The sequence below is a fragment of the Tamandua tetradactyla genome, chromosome 2 (assembly GCF_023851605.1).
Source record: "Tamandua tetradactyla isolate mTamTet1 chromosome 2, mTamTet1.pri, whole genome shotgun sequence".
NCBI classification, from domain to species: domain Eukaryota; kingdom Metazoa; phylum Chordata; class Mammalia; order Pilosa; family Myrmecophagidae; genus Tamandua; species Tamandua tetradactyla.
Window position 1 is genome coordinate 115,422,251 of NC_135328.1, and position 20,834 is coordinate 115,443,084.

The following is a 20,834-nucleotide window of genomic DNA, read 5'->3' on the forward strand; positions in this document are numbered from 1 at the left end:
TAAGAAAATGTTTTATACCAATCTAACTTACACTCAAGCCATAAATGTAGCATCTCCTCTTAATCTTCTATGAATACTAATGGAGCAGAATTGCTATCAGTTTATTCTTTCGGTTTAAAGAACAAGCGAAAAAAGGAATATGTGCAAATATGCTAAAGAGACTCATAGACTACAAACTATGGACAAAACCAAAAGTAAATGTTAAAAACAAACCATTAAACCATCAATTTAACTCATGGAACTGGGTCTCTACTCCCTGTACACCTATGAGCTGCCATTCACTATCATAGAGTGTATTGCTGATATATCTTAAGGGGTCTCTACCCTAAAAGTTAAAAGGTTAAAAAAAAGCGGAAAATTGTGATTGTAGTTAAAAATAACAAGGATAATAAAGGCAGGTCTGATTTTAATCCATGGGTCCTTTAAGGGAGTTTTTATATAGTAACTGCCTAGTGTTTCAACCATCAGCTGAACTTACCATCCTGAATTCACAGTGGGGCTATCGTTCTCCATGGTAACCAGTTACTAGTAAAATAAGTTGAGGAATTGTTTTGATATGACTCAGAGGAATACTGTCGTTCTTAAATATATTTTACAAGTCTACTTAGAACAGAGCATTTTGTACACTTTTTTAAGAAGCTCTCTTTCAGATAAGATTTAAAGAACAATAACAGAATAAAAAAATTAAAGTATAAAGTACAGCATTCTTTAATAATCCCATCCAATCAAGAAAGATGATTGAAAGGCATGTACTATAAGACTAATAACTAAAGATCAACCAAGTATACAGGAATTGAGTGCAAACAAATTTTAAATACTAGGTGATAAGTTCATTTAAAAATACAAAAAGAAGTATGGAATGGGAAAGTAGCACAGCCTGACCAAATAACTTCTTTTTTTCATTTTCACTTGTGTGATTCAGTTTCAGTCTTCAAAGTCAGTATTCTTGATACCCCATTATTCCAATTAACGTGGAAAGTTTACATGCACATGTTTTGTGGTTTTGCAATTAATAAAGTTTTTCTAAGGTTTAAAAGAGCCTGGTGGAGAAACAGACCATAACATGTTTCACAGCATGAATAAATTTACAGTAATTCACAGCAGGAGGGGACTGTTAGAAAAATATTGTGAGGCATTCTGACTGTGCTGCTAATGGGAATAGCACAGCTAAACTTCTCAGCCCGTCCTTCCTCACTCGCTTAATCAATAAGCTTTAAGCAAAAAGAACCAAGAACAGTCTCACAATATACATTGATGACAGAAATTTAAAAGGGAACTATAAAATGCTAACATATGGAATAATTTGGTTAAAAATATATAAATATTTAGATTCTTTTTAATTAACTGATATATTTGTCACCATTCTATTAAAATATATGGTTTGATCTAATCATTAATATAATATGGTCGATGTGTTTATTAATTGATCAATTCAGCAATCATTTATCCAATTCCTATGATTTCTGAAGAATACACTGGACACCATAGAGAATGCATATTTGTATATTATAATGTCAAAATTGTGCTCTCCATATGAAACCTGTATGATGAAATACTAAAAGAGGACGCTTTTAAGACAACCCATCGCATAAAGGAACGAAAACCCAGGAGTTCTTTTTTATGAAAAATTAAGGAATTACCAGTTACACAGTAAATGCAAGGACCAAGGTCCTTGGTGAACTGTTGACTTAATATGATAAAACACGCAGGACCATACTCTCACGCCATTCAGAATGTTTCATCCCTCTCCCCTCCCCCCAGAAAAAAGGGTAGAAGTAAGATGAACTTAATGAATCTGTGACAACAGATATGCTTTTAAAATTTATAGACTTCTAAAAGGAAAACCAACTAATCTTGAATCTATTCTTTAAACAGAGCATCTAAACTGACGACCAATTCTCTCATAAGGCAACACAAAAGTTCAGCAAAACAGAAAGTGTTTTTTAAAGGTTGAAACGTATAGAAGATAGAGCCAGGAGTTGAAATATCCATCTAATGAGAATTCCTGAGTGTGAGAATAAATGGTAAGAACACACAGAGCAAATAACTAAGAAAATCTTCCCAGAACTGAATAAATGAAACCTCATCTTAAAAGGGCACATTGCATGCAATTCAGAGTGAATAAAATTTTAAAAACAAAAAGCTAGTTACATTGTGAGGAAATTTAAGAATAATATGGATAAGGAGAAAATCTTAAAAGCTTCTAGAGGAAAAAAATAATTGATTACCTAGAAAGAACCAAGCATTAAATCAACATCAAGCTTCTCAACAGCAGTAGTGGAAATTTAAAAAATGTTACACAATATGTTCATAGATGTAACAGGAAATTATTTTGAGACCAGAATTTTATACTCAGCCAATTCCATTAAAAAGGAAAAATACAGGTTTTTTCTGCCAGGCAAGAGCGTGGAATTTACCTTTTAAATTTCTTTGAAAGAATAGAGGATGTACTCCAGTAAAAAAGAGGGCCAATCCAAAAGAAAATAGTAGGATACAAGAAACAATGTTATACACAGAAATAATAAATCTTCAAAAATTTTAAGTAACAAAAAATAAAAATCCCAGCTGGTAACAAACAGAAAAGGAAGGAAGAAACAAAGGGGATAAAAAGTATCTTTTCTTTGGACGACCATGGTGGCTCAGCAGGCAGACTTTTTGCCTGCCATGCCAGAGGCCCCGGTTCCATTCCCAGTGCCTATCCATGCAAAAAAAAAAAAGTATCTTTTTTTGCCTTGTTGGGGGCAGGGTGGGTGTAGAGGTACTGGTTATTTCTAGTCACTTACAGAAAATACCTGTTTAAAAGATGTGCAGTAGCTATTTTGGCATAGTATATTTTTAAAAACAGAAATATAATTTATAACTTTCAAATTTATAACTTTTTCATTATGGAAAAAGCTAAACAAAAACACGATTAACAGAAGAAAAGGAATAGGGAAAAAACTTACAGAAAAATGGGCAAAGGGATAAATAAGCAATTCACTGAAGAATAAACACAAATGTTCAGTAAACATATAAAACAATACTCAATAGCAATCAGAAAATTGCAAACTAAAAAGCAATGGCATACCATTTCTTTAAAGAAAGAACAAATATGAATATCTTGGCATTCCTTGAGGTGTGGCTATAAATTGGTATGGCCAATTATTAATATGCACACTACATAAACCATAAATTCTGATCCCTGCCACATGCCCTAGAGAAATCTGAACATTTGTACATAGGTCCAAAAAGCATATATAAAGATGTTCAGTGAACACTTCAATAATAATCAAAAATAGGGAATAATCCACAAGTTCATCAGTGCGGGACAGTTAATATAATTATGATACATTCTACCGTGAAATACCATGCAATGGTTAAAAAGAATATGATAGATCTATGGCTACTGGCCTGAAATGGTCACAAGCAAGAAGAAGACAATCTTTTTGTGAAATACAGAAAAAAAATTTACAGCAAAATGTACCAATATTATTTGTGTAACTATAAATATGTTAAAATCCTTTGAAAGAAATGAAAAATTAACAGGGAAGGATAAAAAAGTTTAAGAACTCTAAAGTGAGAGAAAAACAAGTCTGTCGGTTCATCTGGCACATTCTTTTATAATGTAGCTCTTTCAAAATCTTCATTTACAATGAAATTAATTGTGAATGTTTGCATGTGTTTCTATTCAATTCTAATCAATCAATCAAACTGCATGCTCTCTGGAGAGTGGATTGAAAGTCCCACTCTCACACACACAATTCACTGACTAACTTAAAGGAAAGAGGTGAAAAATTGTTGAAATTTGGCAAACTTATTAGAAAAAATTAGGACCTGTTCACTCCTTACTTATCTGTCTCCTCCAACACGTGAAGGTTGAGGGGCATTACTGAATGTTTTCAAGACAATATAGCCAAATCTTTTCTTTTTTTAAATGGACTGTTTTAAAAATAAATAAATAAGTGGGCTGTCTGAGGCAGGGGCAAAGAAAATGCCTATTATGAAGCGGTTTGTGAAATCAGTTCAATAGTCAGCAGCCACTTCCTCTCTCTTCTTCTCAGTGGTTGAAGAAACCAATGTGGTCACAAGAGTTATTGGGATTTGGGAGCTGCCCAAAAGGTCAAGTGACTCAGTGCTGAATTTCTTTTCCCTCTAGGCAATTTCTTGCAGCGGAATGGATTTATATCAGAACAGAACAGTCACCCTCTTATCAATCAGGAAACTAATATATATTAAAAGTGTGGGTTTGTTTGGTTTTTTTTAGATATTGGCTAGAAACCTGAGGAAGGCTGGTGATGGAACAAAGCTTGACTCCTCCATTCCAAAGCCATGAAGCCAAAGGACCCTATTTGTGGCAGAAGAGTCCACGGGAAGGGTAAGTGCTCTCTTCTAAGCTCCCTTGGGGTAAGAAACAAACACTTGTCTTGACTTTTATTACATACTTCATTAAGAGTAAGCAGCAGCTATATATTTCTTAAATAAAAATTGACCTCAAACAGTAGAATCTTCTGAAAACAATGATCTGGGTGCTACAGGTAAGTTTTTGTTGCTTGCAGACAAGAATCACGTGTTCTAGGGTTTGCTGCTGCGTTGCCAGCCAGGAGGGCAGAAAATAACCATGATTGTTTGTGGACTGATGGACTGGTTGACTGATTAAAATTTCAGTGGCAGAATAATAAGCATATGTGGCTATTATAGAGGTGTGTCACAGAAGCCCTCACTGGTAAAATCCGAACCAGTACATTAGGTTTTTCTTCCTTGTAAACACAATGGCACTCACATGGACCTACGATGTTTTCATACGGTGCCCTTTTAATTTCTGGAGGTAAAACTGCTGAGGAGAGGATTGGAGGACGATAGTAACAGAAGGAAATTTTAAATCCCAGTCAAGAGGAAAAGCACCTCGAGTGGCAGGTCTATGGTGTCCCATCAAGAGACAGTCATCAGGCAGTAAGATAAGCTTCAGGGAGTGTGCTGGGTTGAATTGCATTTTCTCGTGCTGCCAGGGCACTTTTGTCACTGTGGGATCCTTCCCTCTGTAGGGGCTAAGCACCAACCAACTATATATGTGACCAATGAAGTACCACACGCTAAGAAAATATTTTTTTAGAGGGATGGATGGGTAGGTGGATGGATGGATAGGTAAAGTAACAAAGGAGTGAACAGTGTAGTTTTAATTTATGCACTTTAAAATCATCTACTCAGAACTAGTCTTCTACTTGCAAATATTTTCAGCAGAGTTGTTCCCAGCTGATTTCTCCACACTGCACACAAATCTGCAGTCACTGGAGACATCAGTGGCACACCATAGAAAATCTGGGCAGCGGTAATCTTTCCAGATTCTCTACCACACAAGGTAATTAGAATAATTAATAGCAACTATAATTCATTGATTTAAAAGTAAATTACCACAATTGGGTATCTGCAGGTTTGCCAGGGGAATATTCTTGCTGCTTTCACTTAGGCAGTACAAATCCTGAGTCTCTGGACTGGATTTAACCTCCTGGATAATCTTGATCCACATAATGTCACAGGAGCATGTGAAGGGATTGCCCACCAGAATCCTACATGAAACAAAAATGAAGCCCAATTAGGCTCTTCTTTTCATTTTAACTATACCAGTTTTAAGGAAATCCTATAAAATTATGAACTCTCTTTAGCCAGGAATGCTTGGAAGTCATACCCACTTTCATAGCATGACAGTACTTACTATTCGATAGTATTTTTATCTAATACTATCTGAGCTGCTATGTGCAAAGACCATCGTACAAACTAAAGGAAGCAAAGTTATGTAAGACTGTACAAAACAACAGGAGAAGCAAGATAAGAACAGAAATAGTTATGATATTGGACAGAAAAGGATATCTCATAAGACGGGACCATAAGATCTTGTAGCAATTTTATCATGGTTATTGTATAGCAATTAGGAAGATATTAAATGAAAAGACCAATGACAAGTTTTCAGGAACTCTCACATACGTATTTCTGACCAGGCTAGAAATATAAGTATTATCCTTTGGTAGGGTCAAACTTCAACAGGGGCAAAACAATTTTGTCTTAATTAGAAACAAGCTTGCAAGTACAATGCTAAGGAAAGAACATAAGTATCAAAAGGTTGCATTTCCACCTGCTGCACTGTACAACCAAAGTCCAGTTTCAATGATACAGGAGAGTTGGAGCGAATGTGTGAGAGAGCCTAGAAGAGAGATTTTGGCCTTTTGACCTTCTCTCTCTCTCTCTTTTGCGCGTGCATGCACACACACACACACACACACACAGAGCAGGCTCAGGGTTTCTGAGAGCAAGGGCAATGGAGCTCTGAACTGAGTGCTTAACCCATTGTGGGAGGGACTACAAAGAGAGGTTACAGTTTCAACCTCAGAGAAGCAGCCTGGACTCCTGAGCCCAGAGACTAGTGAAAGAGGAAGCCTTCAAGAAGAGAATAAAAACCACAAGGAAGAAAATCTTTAAATGCTTATTTATAATACTCAGTGGCCTATTTATTTATGGTAATGAGCCTTTAAACGAGGCCATTTAAAATTGTTACATAGGCTCTATCTGGTATTAACCACAATACTTGAGATTTCCTTGAGGACAGGACCTGGGCTTTGCAACATCATGTACTCCTGTGGTTTTCTGGTCAGGTTCTAAGAATCTCCAGCATCCCTGGAGACTTTTCTAGGAGTTTCTCTGGGGAAATTATGGTCATAGCAGACTTGTTTAATTTGTGTCTGTTTGTTACCTCTGAGTACTCTGACAACACAAAAATAGGATTTGATGCTACTGGGTATGGAACACAATGTTGGAGAAGCACACAATTCGTTTAAGCCCTACTCACTGAAGATTTCCTTTGTGTTCTAAGTACATGAAAAGCTAGAGTCTTGTTCAAAATAAAGCATAACTGAATAGGCAGAAGGCATTAAAAAGTGAAGGAGGTATGAAGATGGCTCAGTGGCAGAATTCTCACCTGCCATGCTGGAGACCCGGGTTCGATTCCCGGTGCCTGCCCATGTAAAAACAAAAAGTGAAGGGACCTTTCAACTATAAATATTGTAGTCATGCTCCTTGACCACATAACACAGGCAGGCACCTTGTTTCTTCCTCCAGCTCACTCTGCAAATTCCTTTTTCTATGACTGGTAGAGGGCAACACATATTTTTTTAGGTTTCCATCTCCTCCACTGGACAGCAGCCTCCCGGAACACAGAAATTTTTTTTCTTTGTATCCTCCAGCAAGTGTTACGTCTGTTTGATTTGTAGTAGGTGCACAACGAACATTTTTTTAATGAATTGATTAAGTATGCTATAGGGAGGATATTGGGACAAGTGACTTTGAATTCAGAGCTCTAGTCTTTAATCCATCAGCGGTCTTCTTCAGTGCGGACCAGAATTTTTACACTGAATATCCTACTCTAGCCCCCATATCCTGTTTTGGTTTTTCATGCCTAATCTTTGGAAGAAACACTAGGTGCTTCAACTCCCTGAATTCATTTTATTCCAAATAACTGCCAATTGCCAAGCCCTGTTACCACCATTACTACTGATTAATTTGTCAGTCTCAACTCAAGTGGCATTTTCTAATCTGTACAATTTCTTTGTGAATAAGGATGGACTACTGTAAAAGGACCCTACAAGTCAATCCAGGCAACGGTTAGTTTATGCAAAAGTCATTGCCTATAATTCAAAGGCCTTGTTCACCTGGGCCCTTCTCTAACCTCAGAGACCTCTGCCTTAGGGTTTCTTCGAATGCCTTACCCATAAGAATCGTGACAGATCATGCTTGCTTCATGGTGATAACACCAAGAATTGAGCATCCTTGGAAATGCTGGCTGTTAGTCATCAACACATTGCAATATTTTTCCTATCATTTTACAGCAGAAGAAATTAGGACAGACGGATAAATATTGAATGTAGTGGCAGACCTAGAAGAAAAATCTCACAAAGATGGGTGGGTAGGGAGAAGGGATACCTCTCCTCCAATAAATAAGAATTGAGACGATTATTTTCTCTTTGAATGGGTTTGCTTTACTTTAGGGCCTGGACAGAACATGTCACCATTTAATGTGAAGTTCCCTTCTCTTTCTTCTTTTCCCGTCATTAGAAAACAAATCATTTATGTAAAAATAATATTTAAAACTCGTCAGAAATGATATATTTCTATTAAGGTATCTATTTTTATTACTGAATCATGTTTTCATGAGAACAAAACAAACCATCAAGCAATTTCTAGGACAAGAAGTCAAAGTTTGAGAGAGCATTTTTCTAGAATTTTGCTATAAAAATAGGTCTGCATCATCACTCATTTTTAAAAATATATTTAACCACACTTTTCTTTGAAAAATTTTCCCCAAATGCCACAGAAAATCATTACTTACAGCTCAGACAAGTCAAGGTGACGAAAATGTTTCCTAGACAAACTTGTCAGTTTATTTCGGGTAAAATTGCTGAAAGGAATAAAAGCATTAAATGTGAAGTTGAAATGTTACATTGCAGGATTAAAGTATTCAAACAGAGATTGTTTTTCAAAATATAATTTTGATTATTTTAAACGCCTTACTTAGATCCAATATTCTCTTTCTTTCACCTGGAGGGATAGCTTAATTTTTCCACCAGTCTCTTCTACAATTCTGCCTTGCCTTAGGAAGAGGGAGGGCACATTTTTAAATTAAAATATCTATTTTAATCTCTTTTTTACCCAAAACTTATCTTCCATATGTCAATTCAAAGCCTTTATATACCTCTTGGAGATCTCTGAACTTTCAATTAATAGGAAACTACATAAAAGACTAGAAACTTGATGAGGGGGGAAAATGCTTTAAAACTAAAGGGTGGCATAGATATTTTGCAGTTACAAGGCACAAAACTCTCTGCATATTGACCAAATTTAACATATCTTTATAGGAAACAACAAATCTATTGATTGAGAAACTCTGCTGAGATTGTCTATATATGACTTCTAGGTAACTGGGGAATTCCACAACAAACACCTCTAAGGAATCAGTCTTTATTTGCATTTTAAGAGTAAACACACATGAAAAACACTGCAACAGGCTGACACAGTGCCCAATCCCTTTTTAACCTACCACCTGGAGAGAAATCAAAGATATTGGAAGCCACGCACAGGAACACAAACACAGAAATTACCTGTGGTTCGCCCTACAGAGTAAACAATGTGGCCTAACTGAGAACTATTCCCTAGAAACATCTTTGCTCACGGTAAGTGCCAAGTAAACAAAATGTCAAGCTGGGTGTTTGGAATAAATGTGATGTTGGGTATGCTGGCCTCATGTGCAGAGAAGGAATTTTGGTCAGAAGATGACATGATACAGAAAAGGAAGATGTCCGTTTTCATCTTGAACCATTCTGAAAGCATATCATCTTGAGATTTAAACCAACCAGACAATGAAAAGATGGTTTGTCTGTGATTAAAAAAATAATAGTAATGACTTTGACTGATCCCCTCCAAACATGCAAATTCATTCAATGGATGGAGGTTTCCAATGATCAGTGAGTGCTATGGGACTGTGGGCTGGGAAATTCAGCCATAATCTTGGTGAATTTGTTTGCTGTTTGAATTTATTTAAAAAATGTCCAATGCTAGAACCCTTAGGCAGGAATTCAATAATAAGTACCCAATGAAATCATCGGTTGAAGTGTTCTGCTGTGTCTGAGCAGTCATCTTAGCAAGGGGTTAAAACCTAAGAGGTAATGCATGAGCTAAGGCTCATCAGCCCATGAATAAAGAAGTTACCAGCTTTAGCGTGTCATAATTTAAGAATGTGTGTCTAACTCCCAGCTGAATTCTATATTGAGATTTCCACGCATCCAAACCCCTACCTACACAAGAATACCACCCTTCCTTCTACACTTGCATCTTCTTTCTCACAGTGAGTGTCAAGTGCTCACCCACATGAGAAAACTAATCCGCCCGGAAGTTGTAGAATGTGCCCACATAAATCATTTCTTTTGGAATGTGAATTAAGAATGGGCTGCTTTGGAGCATAATAAACTGAAGTCAGTCTGCCTGTCTTTTCCACAGTCTTTGGGACACAGATGTTTCCAGCTTCATAAGAAATCCCCATCCTTCTGGAAAAAAAAAAAAAAAACTCGCTTTTCCTCCTGAAGAAGAAGGAAAGAGGAGGCAAAAGAAAGAGGAAGCTTATTTTAAAGGTTGTTGCCGTCAGCAAGTTGAGTGTGGGCTCTGGAAGCAGCTGCCTCTGTCAGGCTGCCAGCAGCCCAGCACAGAGCAGGGTGATGCGCCAAAGAACAAAATGAGTTTTATGAACCACACTTATTACTGGGGCCAAAAGCCAAGAAAGAGGAGGAAGGGAAGAAAAGAAGCAACAATCCTCTTACTGTTTGATTATAGAACTTTGCTAAGGAGCACCTCTGTAAAGCCTCTGGAAGGCCCAATACTGGCTTTTCTCAGAATCCTTGGGGCTGGGCACTAAAGGCACTAAGAAACAAACTCAGAGAACGGTCGTAGGGGCTCCGGATGGCCACACAAATATGGGTAGGAGGATGAGTGATAAGAGAGTATCCATAAAATCCGAAATGCAATAGAATGCTCTTGTGCACATTTCTATATGGTTGGGAAAACTTGGGGAGATGATCAGAGTATTCCAGGAGTAGAGAGAAACAGTTTCTATATACATTTCCTTAATATTTTCTTAATCTCTTTCATCCCTCTGTGTTGATATTTGAGGTATGAGTGTGATTTACACGTGGAAAATCGGGGGAGATGGAGTTGTCGCTCAGGGGACTGGAATTAAGTTCAGGAAAGGCAGACACATAACTTGATTCCCTCCTCTCTCTCTCTGTCATCCTCAAAGGCAAGCTACCTGATTTAATTTCATATTTTCGCAATTGGAAACCTTTTGCAAATGTGAATATATGAGGCTTAGTGACGTTTTCCCACATCTTCAAAGCTGTCAGAGTAGTAGCCTAATTTCATTCCATCCTACTATTTGACAATGGCTGCACATAGCAACAGAGATTTTGCAGTTTTATCTGTGAGTGGGCAGCCCAGTGGCTGTCCTTTTAGTTTCCAGTTTTCAAATGATAACTCTTTGGATATTGAAAAATCAAATGATAACTCTTTGGGAGACAAAGGGAGATATTTGACTTTGTGTACGGCACAAAGAATGCTGCTGAAATCATCTACCATATAATACCAAGAAAAATACCGAAGGTGGCTTTGGTATTCATATAAAAATATGCAATAATAAAATAGGGAAAATATAAGAGGCATTGCAAAGTAATAAATAAATTTCTTAATATAGCTGCAATTAACCATAGCCCAATGTACAAATCACAACACTAAGAAAAGTGATGTAAAAGAGTCAGTGAAATGTGGTCATTGAGTAATTTAGGTCTAAGGTCAGCTGTAATGAAAATACCCGAACTTACCCATTGAGGTCATTAATTACACTTAAGTGACTGCACTAGAGCATTTTGCCTTCTTTTTCTATCCAATTTCTCTCTTGTTTATGCTATCAAGGCCTACGCAGACATCAGATTTGTACAGGCAAACCGACTTCAGAGATGATGCCAAAAGCATTTAAGTGAAATGTGTTAATAAAAGTTCCTTGGATTTTTACCACATTTTTGTTGAAAATTTTATATCTTACTTTTACAGACTATTTTTGAAGAGGGACTTTTAGTGCCACCCATAAAATAATAAGTAGCAATATTGACTTTATGAAATGAAGGTTTTCCCTAATATCAACAAATCTACATATAGTGTATAGGCCCTCTGCTCTGAGATCAATTTCTTTTACAACTGGTGTGGAATGCAGTTGGGGAGTTGTTCTCCCCAAGAAAAGCAAGAGGAGAAACCTTAAAGGGCTGATTCTCTAATTACAGGAATGACACAATTTAATTTCCTATGCTCTTTTTGCAAGACATGGCTGAAAGAGTGAATCCTGGAAGCATAAATGCTCAGAACTTCTTAAGCCTATTTGATTTCCACAAAATGGGAATAAAAAAAGATCTTCTTTACCAATTGTCATAAACATCAAGCATGCTAATGCAGGGAGAGTCTTATATAAAACTATAAGCTATAATGCATGGAAGGTATCATTGAAAAAAGAATGTGGTAAAACACAAAACGGTCAGTGAATGTTAGGCAACAATCCTCAGTCAGAATCTCCCACTGAAAACTCAAAGGGTGGTCATCAATCTAATCTGACCTTAGGGTACACAGATGTTTTTCACTTGGGTGATCCTCTACTTAATGAAGAAACCTCTCAAGAAGGCCACACCTTATTGATTAAGTGCCATCATATTACAGGATTTAGCAGCAAGCAATCTAGTAGCTCTTATTTTCCCATATTTCCATTAGACTTCAGTCTATGACCCAACAACATGACTTTTCATACTATTTATTCATGTTATTAATAATCATCCGAACCTTTGGCATGCCCCATAATTGATTTTTCTCCCTTTTTATCAGTCCATGGCAGATAGTTTTGGGAAAATGAAGATTCAAAAGCACATCTATTGGGTGTGTGTATGGAGAGCAGGGAACATTAGCAATTTTTAGTTTCCTAAAAAGGCCAATAAGTTTGATGTCTTCCAGGGAGCATGTTATGCTTCCAAGGGAAAGAATCAAAGATGCTGTATCAGGACATAATTTTCACATCAGACTCCCTGCCATTGGCCTAATGCTCTGTCCAAGATGGAAATGGCCCAGAAACTCATGAAAGAGAATAAACAGGCTGTTCAAAGTACCCCTTTGCAGCTATTCAGAAATCTAACAAAATCAAAGTAAATGTTTCTAAACTATTGTCACAGCTACACTGACTTTAAAAGGGGGGAGTTTAGTTTTGGAGAGGAAGGAAAACAAACAGAGGAAAGAAAAATGTTGAATAGATTGTGTCCTGGGAAACAAACGAATCAAACTTTACTCACACATGCTGCAGGTTGGCATTTTTCAGAAATGCTTTATGAGCCACAAATTTTAATCCAGAATCCACAATTGTCCTATGACAACACAAAATTGTAGGCATATTAGAACCAACCAGTGAACATTCACCTGACCGTAACAGAGCACAAGAAAATCTCTGAGATAATATATGCAAGTCCTGAGTACTCACAGGTTTTTCAGTCCCACGTAAGCTTCAACGTCATCTTCGTTGATGATTTCTAATCTTTTCTGATTTGCAATGTAACTGCAAAAAAGCAGAGAGAGTCTAAGCCAAACTCTGCAAATAAACTCACTACTTTCTCCCCTAAATGGGACATGACATCCAGGGATGAAAATCTCCCTGGCAACATGGAACATGACTCCCAGGAATGAGCCTGGCCTTGGCATTGTGGGTTTGAGAAGGTCTTCTTGACCAAAGTGGAAATAGAAATGAAACAAAAAAAGGTATTGGTGGCTAAGAGATTTCAAACTGAGCCAAGAGGTCATTCTGGAGGTTACTCTTATGCAAGCTTCAACCCAGATATTACAAATTGCCACGGTATGCCAAGCCCCAACCAACAGTACTCCTGAAAACTCAAAAGAAAGCAGAAGGCTCTATTTAGGATTCTATAAAAGTTTACTTATTAAGTTTATTTTTCAGAAACCTAAAACCTCCAGATTTTTCCCAGGCCAGGTAAGGTCTGAAACCTAGAGGCACCAGTCTCTCCAAGGGCATCAACTAGTTGCATTCCCCCACCTCACAATGTCGACACCCCTTTTCAACATGAAGAAGTTAAAATGGCCATTGCCCAAATGTCCATGAAGACTGAGAGACTGATCAAATGAGAGGGAAGAACTGTAACAGAGAAGTTAGGATTCAACAAAGGATTAGGACTTCGAAATCATTATATGGATAGTTCTTTTTAGTTTCTAGTATTAGAATAACCAGAAGGAAATACCTGAAATTATGGGACTGCACATGCTATATTTTGAAATTTGCTCTATAACTGATTGATAAACTGTATTTTGAAATTAATCACTTTTTTGTATATATGGTATATTTAACAATTAAAAATGTAAAAAAAAAAAAAAAAAAGCAGAGAGAGTAAAAAAACAATGACTCCGAATGCAGGCAATGTGAAAGAATGGGTAATTTCCATCCAAGCTTCCCAAGGGGCCCAAGGCAATATCCCCACCCCCCATCCTTGCCCCTCCCTCATTTTCTCATAACATCACAAGGGGAAAACAACTGAGTGTGACTGAGAAGAAACTACAACTGACCAAGGACACAGGTTCCTCAGGTTTCACTTCTCTCTCATCTTTTACCCTTCTTTCAAACTAACAATTTAAAAGTTTGCCTGCCCTTTCAAGATATCACTTGTGTACAGAGGTGAAAATCACTTGGAAATGCGTTCACCACCTCTCAAACATGTATCACTCTTATCCTGATAGCCTCCAGGATCTTGATGTCACCATGATACAAGAAAAATCACAGCATCCCTCACATCCCAAGAGCAGCAGTTAGTCCTTCCTTTGACGCCCTAAGCATCAAAGTGGATTTTCTTCCCTTCTTTCCTCCCTGCTCCTCTCTTTCTGGCCCCATGTCCCCTCTTTTAACTTTTGTTAAATAGCAATACCAGCTTTTCCCTTGAGGAACCACATTTCATGAACCCCACATGGTCCTAGAGCACTGTCTGTAGGACTCCACCTCTCGCCACCACTTCTAATCCCTCAAATACAGAAGTGGACTGGGGACCCTGGCTGGACAAAACACTCATCCCCTTGGCCTCGATGACTCCCTATAGGCATGTGTGTGGCCCCAACTCGGACAAAGAGAATTTTCCCTAGGATTGAACTGATGCTTTCTCTGTAATCACAGCTGAGGGATGGTACTTGCCTGGGGCTTCCACTGAAAAAAAACATTCCCCATAAGGAAAAAGACCATCCAAGAATGAAGTCAAGAAAGAGGTCCTTTAATCCTTTACGGATTACTGTAATGCCTGGAAACATCCTAGAGTGTATTAAGCAGATAATCAAAAAGTATTGGCAAAGTCTCCTGAAGGAGGGAAGAAAAACTATGAAACTATTAAGCCTTACCATCAGGGAATCCCCTGATACTGTGTCAAACCTTAGGGACACCCAAATCAATAGGTTATGTCCTCAATCATGAGGCTTACTCTTGTGAAGCTTATGTAGGTAGCAGAGAAGCTTAGACTACTTATAGGCATGCCTAAGAGTTACTTCTGGAGGACCTCTGTTGCTGCTCAGATGTGGCCTCACTCTCTCTAAGCCCAACTCTGCAAGTGAAATTGTCCCGCTCTCAATATGGAACATGACATCCAGGGGTGAAAGTCTCCCTGGTGATGTGGGAGAGGACTCCCAGGAATGAATCCAGACCTGGCACCGTGGGATCAACAATTCCATCCTGACCAAATGGGGGAAAAGAAGTGTAATTAATAAAGTAGTCATGGCAGAGAGAGTTCAAACAGAGTCGAGAGGCTACTCTGAAGGTTGCTCTTATGCAAGCTTCAGGTAGACCTTGCTACCTATCATAACCTACAACCCCCAACCAGGCCCATTCAACCAATTCTAAAGAACACCTAAGACAATATATAAGATTCCATAAGGATTCCAGGGACTAGAGTAACTTTATAGAAACCTACACCCTCCAGATGGATCCCTGGTTCAGATAAGTCCTAAAACCTAGCCCAGCCTCTCCAGAACATCACATAGCTCCATCTCCCTACCCTATATTAATGACAGACACTTCCAATAGCAAAAATTTAGAATTGTCATAGCCCAAGCAACCCCAAAGAGAAGTATGGAAAGATTAAAGGTGATGGTGGAATTATACATAGAAGATAGGACTTAACAAATGAATATGAATGCTGAATCATTAAATTGATAGCTCTTTAAGTCTCCAGTATTTTAGAGCAAGTTAGAAGTAAAAACCTAAAATTGTGAAATTGTAACCCATGTCAAAGTCTGAAAAATGTTATACAACTAATTGTGGTGCTGTGCTTGGAAATTTATAGCTTTTGTATATATGTTATTGTTCACAAAACAAAGAAGGAAAAAAGGTTGATTGTGGTGATTAAGAAGTATTTAAGCCTTCTAGCCTCCTATATTCTGGAGCAGCTAGAAGGAAAAATCTGAGACGATCGTATGGTAGCCCAAGACAAACTCTAGGATCTGTCCTGTAACCACTTTTTGAAGAGTGCGTTGAAAACTATTGCTTTTTTATTTCTTTGCTTTGCATATATGTTATACTATGCAATAAAATAAGTTAAAAGAAAAACAGAATGAAATCAGCACATGGAAGAAAGAGCTCAGCAATGCAAAACGAAGCAGAACCCTGAAAATACTACTTGAACTCTAGGATCCAGCTAGCCCTGGGGCGAGATGTCACAGACCTAAAACTAGTCAGAACTGGTGGGGAGTCGGGGGGTGCAAGGGTAGTTTAGTGGTAGAATTCTTGTCTGCCATGTAGGAGAACTGGGTTTGATTCCAGCCCAAGCACTTCCCAAAAACAAACAAAGAAAAAAGCAAACAATAAAAATTCAACAGCTGGTGCTGCAATAATGGGATACTCACATGGAAAAAGAATGAAATGTGACCCCCACCATAAAGCATAGAAAAAAAAAGCCAGTCGGAACTGGATTTCTGTTTCTTGGAACCAACAAAATCTCTAGTAATACAACAAAAACCATTAAAATTAACATCATGTAATTTCCCATATTATTGTACCACACACAGTAATTTTAGATCTTAACCTCTTTGAAGATAATCAGGCCCTGTTGTAATTCTGAATATGCCCCACAGCACCTGGTAAATGCCTTGCACAAGATAGGTACTCAAAAGAAGAAGGACGTATGGGTGGATGGATGGAAGGAAGAAGTATGACAGACAGACAACAGGTGGAGTTACAAAGGCACTACAGGAGTGCCTTCATTGTGCCTTTTATGAAAAAGAGTCAGGATACATAACCTATTCCAATTGAGACACTGAAAATAAATAGGTAACTCTGCTATTATAGACACAAGTTAAAATGAAACTAACATTAACCCATCAGGGAGAGGATACAGCATCTACAGGTCCCCCTACTCAATCCACGCCCACCCAAAAAGAAAAGACAGGAAGGATGGTAGAAGAGTTTGAGTCCTTGCTTTCATAACACAAATCTTAAAAATAAAATAAGTAAATGCTCTAGGGGAACAAAATTAAGCCAGAGAGAAATAACTTTTAAGGGACCCACAGGAACATCGTTACTGTTAACCTAAGAAAGCAATCTCCAAGACAGAAGGGCATCTTCTCCTGAAAGACCCCAGTTCTCCCCACCATCTAGCAGCTGGTGCTTTAATGTACTGATGTACAGGAGGGATTTGTTCCCTTCTCTCCTCCTGCCACCCAAACAAGGAGCAAAAAACAACTCTCCCATTAGGCTTTCACGAAATGTTTCAAAATTATTACACTTTAGGTACATTTTTTCCCAAGATTTTCATGCCACTAACATTTTCGGTAGAGACCCCGGTAACCTCACCTTTCTAAATTATGTCACATAAGAAATGCATTTCAGAGAGTCTTACATTGTAGTGCCCCATCCCTCCCTCCCAATGGAGCTGGCAACGACAAAAAAAGTAGAAAATGTGGGTAAGGTTTGCTTGAGGGCCGTACTGTGGGTTTCCAGGCAAGCCTGTCTACTCATTATGATGGGTTAACACAAGAACACCAGTTAAGCCACTGAGTGCTCTTCAACTCACTTTGGGATTCCCAGGTCGTCACCGAATCCTCCAGGCTTAGGACATGCCACAGGCACTTAACCAATGTCTGTGGCACAAATACTTTATTTTGAACATTAATTTTTCTTTTAGTCATTTATGCTCTGTACTGGTTTGAGGCTTTTATGTGCCCCAGGAAAGCATGTTCTTTTAACCCAATCTTGTGGGGGCAGACCCACTATTGCGTGGGACCTTTGGGTTAGGTTGTTTCCATGGAGATGTGATTCCATCCATTCAAGGCTTCCCTGGAGCCCTTTATGAGAGACAACTCAGAGCAGACACAGAAAGCAAAGAGATGAAACCAAGACATAGACATTTGGAGATGAAGATAGAAATACCCTGGGAGATGTTAAGCAAGGACTCACAGAAATAGCCAGAACCTGGAGAGAGCCAAAGGAAGCTAAGAGATGAAATCCAGAGTTTGCTCTGGAGAAGCTAAGAGAAGCCCCTCAGATGCTTAGAGAGAGAAAGCCACAAGACTCAGAAGCTGAAAAACAACAGACCAGAGAAAGGGCCAGCAGATGTTACCATGTGTCTTCTCACGTGACAGAGAAATCCCAGACATGATTGGCCTTTCTTGAATGAAGGTATGTATCCTCTTGTTAATGCCTTAATCTGGACATTTTCATGATCTTTGAACTGTAAATTTATAACCTAATAAATCCCCTTTGTAAAAGCCAATCCATTTCTGATATACTGCATTCTGGCAACATTAGCAAACTGAAACATGCTCTTTATTTTATTTTTGTCATGTATTTAAGTTATACACAGTCATGATATATTCCATAAAATATAAGTTGATATGGATTTAAAAAGGAATGAATAGTGGAGACAAAAGCAAGGGTACAGACATCAATAGGAGCTAGCAATTGGGTGTAAAAAAGCATATTCGAATGGTCTATATACTTGCTAGAAAAGGGTCACAAGTTTACTTCTAAGGTTTCTAGTCATAAATACCTAAGTAAAGAAGGGAAAGGGGATAAATATGGTTCATGGCAAAATCATGCTGTTCATGAGATGAAAATAAGCCACAGCAAAGCACAACTTTTCTTAGTGCTAAGGATGGGGATTTTGCTAAAAAACCATGAAAAGTACCATGTGATATCATAAAAACGGTCACTAGAGAATGCCCTCCCATTGTAAAGGAAGAAATGCCCTGGATAAATTAAATGAATTTTTCTCCTGGTCTAAGTGGAAGCACTTACAGTAGAACTAGTTTAAAAGGCTGCTAAGTGCTTCTCAGTAGAAGATTCTAAGAATTCCCCTTTATAAGCCACCATCTGTAGAGTTGCTCAAAATATAGTTGCTAGTTACAAATGGTTCCTGAATCTGCCCTGTAAGAAACTCTCCTTAGCTACCATTAAGTGGGGACTCACAGGACTGGAAGGGAAGACAATAAAGTTAATAACAGGCAATTTGTGGAAGGGGAAATCCAATGACCAAGATGCAAATGAAAAGATACTCACCAAGAAATGCAAATTAAATCAACAATGGCATATCATTTCTTTCCCACCAGATTGGCAAATATTTAAAGTTTGACCGTATAAAACATTTCTAAGGATGTGGGGAATTATACTTACATTGTTGGATTGAGTGAAAATTGGTATAACCACTTTAAAGAACAATTTGCTGATGTTCTGGAAAATTATAAATGGGCATGCTTTATGATCCAGCAATTGTACTTCTAGGTATTCACCCTAGAGAAATCCTCACACATTCACACAAAGAGACATGAACAAGAGTTATTCACTGTAACACTGTAAGAGTCAAAAGGTGGATGCAATTCAAATGTCCTTCAACACACAGAAAAAATAAAGTGTGGTAAATATATAAGCTAGAATGAATCAGATCTACATATATGAGCAGAAAAAGCCAAACTGCATACTGAGATAAGTACATATACATGCACACATATGCATATGTAAACATAAATATAATATAAAGCAATTTGTGTGGGTTTTTAAAACTACATAGGAAACAATACAATATATTATTCAAAATAAGGTACATATATATATAAAGCATCCTTAAAATAATAAAATAAATAAGAATATAAATACAAAATAAATATAACTATAAAATATATTGTATAATATACAATACTACATAAAGTCAAGATATAAAATGATTTCTTAGAGTACTTTTTAAAAATGGCATTGCAAGGAAGATCATCTCAGGAAAAGGGAAATGGGTCTGGGGATAAGGAAACAAACTATTTAACTGTATTTGATTAAATTACTAAACCACACTTTTATTGAAAAAGAAAAGGTTTGTAACAAATAAGACAAAAAATGTAAAGGAAGGAGGGAGGAGGAGAGGAGAGTGGAGGAGAAGGGAAGGGAAGGGAGAGGAGGGAAGAGGAAAGAGGGGGGGAGGGGAGAGGAAGGCAGGGGAGGAGAAGAGAAAAGAAAGAGAAGAAGCTAAGTGAAATGTCTGCGAGGACGAGGACGCTGGACCCAGGGCTTCTCATTGAGTGAGTAGACAAGTTACACCCGGCTGAAGTTCTTGGTTCCCTGGAGGACAGTCTATAGTCTCTCTGCCCTGGAAACTCTGGGCAGGAACCGGAAAACTGAGGTGCATGCTGGGCTGCCCCCTACTGGTGATTTCCATTTTGGGTCTTGGCAATACCAGGCCTTTCTGGCTTCCTCATCCCCCTGCCACTCATCAGAAAAGCAGGGATGGGGGGACCAATCTAGGGTTAGGAAGGAGGTCAAGGCAGATACATTAAAGATTTGCCTCACAGGCAATCAGGCAGACTTTCCCCCAAAGACTATTTCCCATCTATTAGGGCAAAGGTTTGTAAATTCTGTGGGCTCTATACAAAGTCAAGTTTCACCTAATAAATCACATCTCTAAGCAAGATTTCATTTCCCCACAAGGCAATGGGAAAGTCACAGAATTTTGTCCCAGGCCTTCCTCACACACTTTCTCTCCATGACAGCCTCTACCTCCTCTGGCCTATGCACACTGTTCTAGAATGTTTAGGCCCTGTGGGGTTAAAGACAGCTGGGTCCCAGAGTCCATGTGCCAAAGCTTGTCTCACAGGAGTCTTCATATGAGACAAGCAGAGCTTTGGGCCTTCATGGAAAACTAAGCTTCCCCCATTCTGACCTGCTGATACTGTCTTCATTTCAGTTTAGCAATCTTCACAGAGTGACAAAGTGGTTCGGT

General features: G+C 38.1%; 1 protein-coding gene and 1 long non-coding RNA gene across 6 annotated transcripts in view; one reads left to right on the top strand and one right to left on the bottom strand.

Annotated features, from left to right (window-relative positions):
• NTRK2 (neurotrophic receptor tyrosine kinase 2) overlaps positions 1-20,834 on the bottom strand; it is a 371,375-nt gene that overhangs the window by 320,464 nt on the left and 30,077 nt on the right. For 4 of the 5 annotated variants that reach the window (XM_077148538.1, XM_077148537.1, XM_077148541.1 and 1 more), the window contains exons 2-5: positions 13,076-13,150; positions 12,891-12,962; positions 8,354-8,422; positions 5,389-5,543 (exon numbers count right to left, since the gene is read on the bottom strand). In XM_077148538.1, the coding sequence (XP_077004653.1) occupies positions 5,389-5,543; positions 8,354-8,422; positions 12,891-12,962; positions 13,076-13,150 (371 nt within the window). Of the gene's footprint in view, positions 1-5,388; positions 5,544-8,353; positions 8,423-12,890; positions 12,963-13,075; positions 13,151-17,645; positions 17,689-20,834 lie in introns of those variants that run through there. The other variant, XM_077148540.1, reaches the window with a different exon arrangement.
• LOC143673703 (uncharacterized) lies at positions 4,020-4,928 on the top strand. Its single transcript, XR_013170536.1, has 3 exons — positions 4,020-4,098; positions 4,244-4,354; positions 4,805-4,928. It is a non-coding gene; the product is annotated as an uncharacterized LOC143673703 (long non-coding RNA).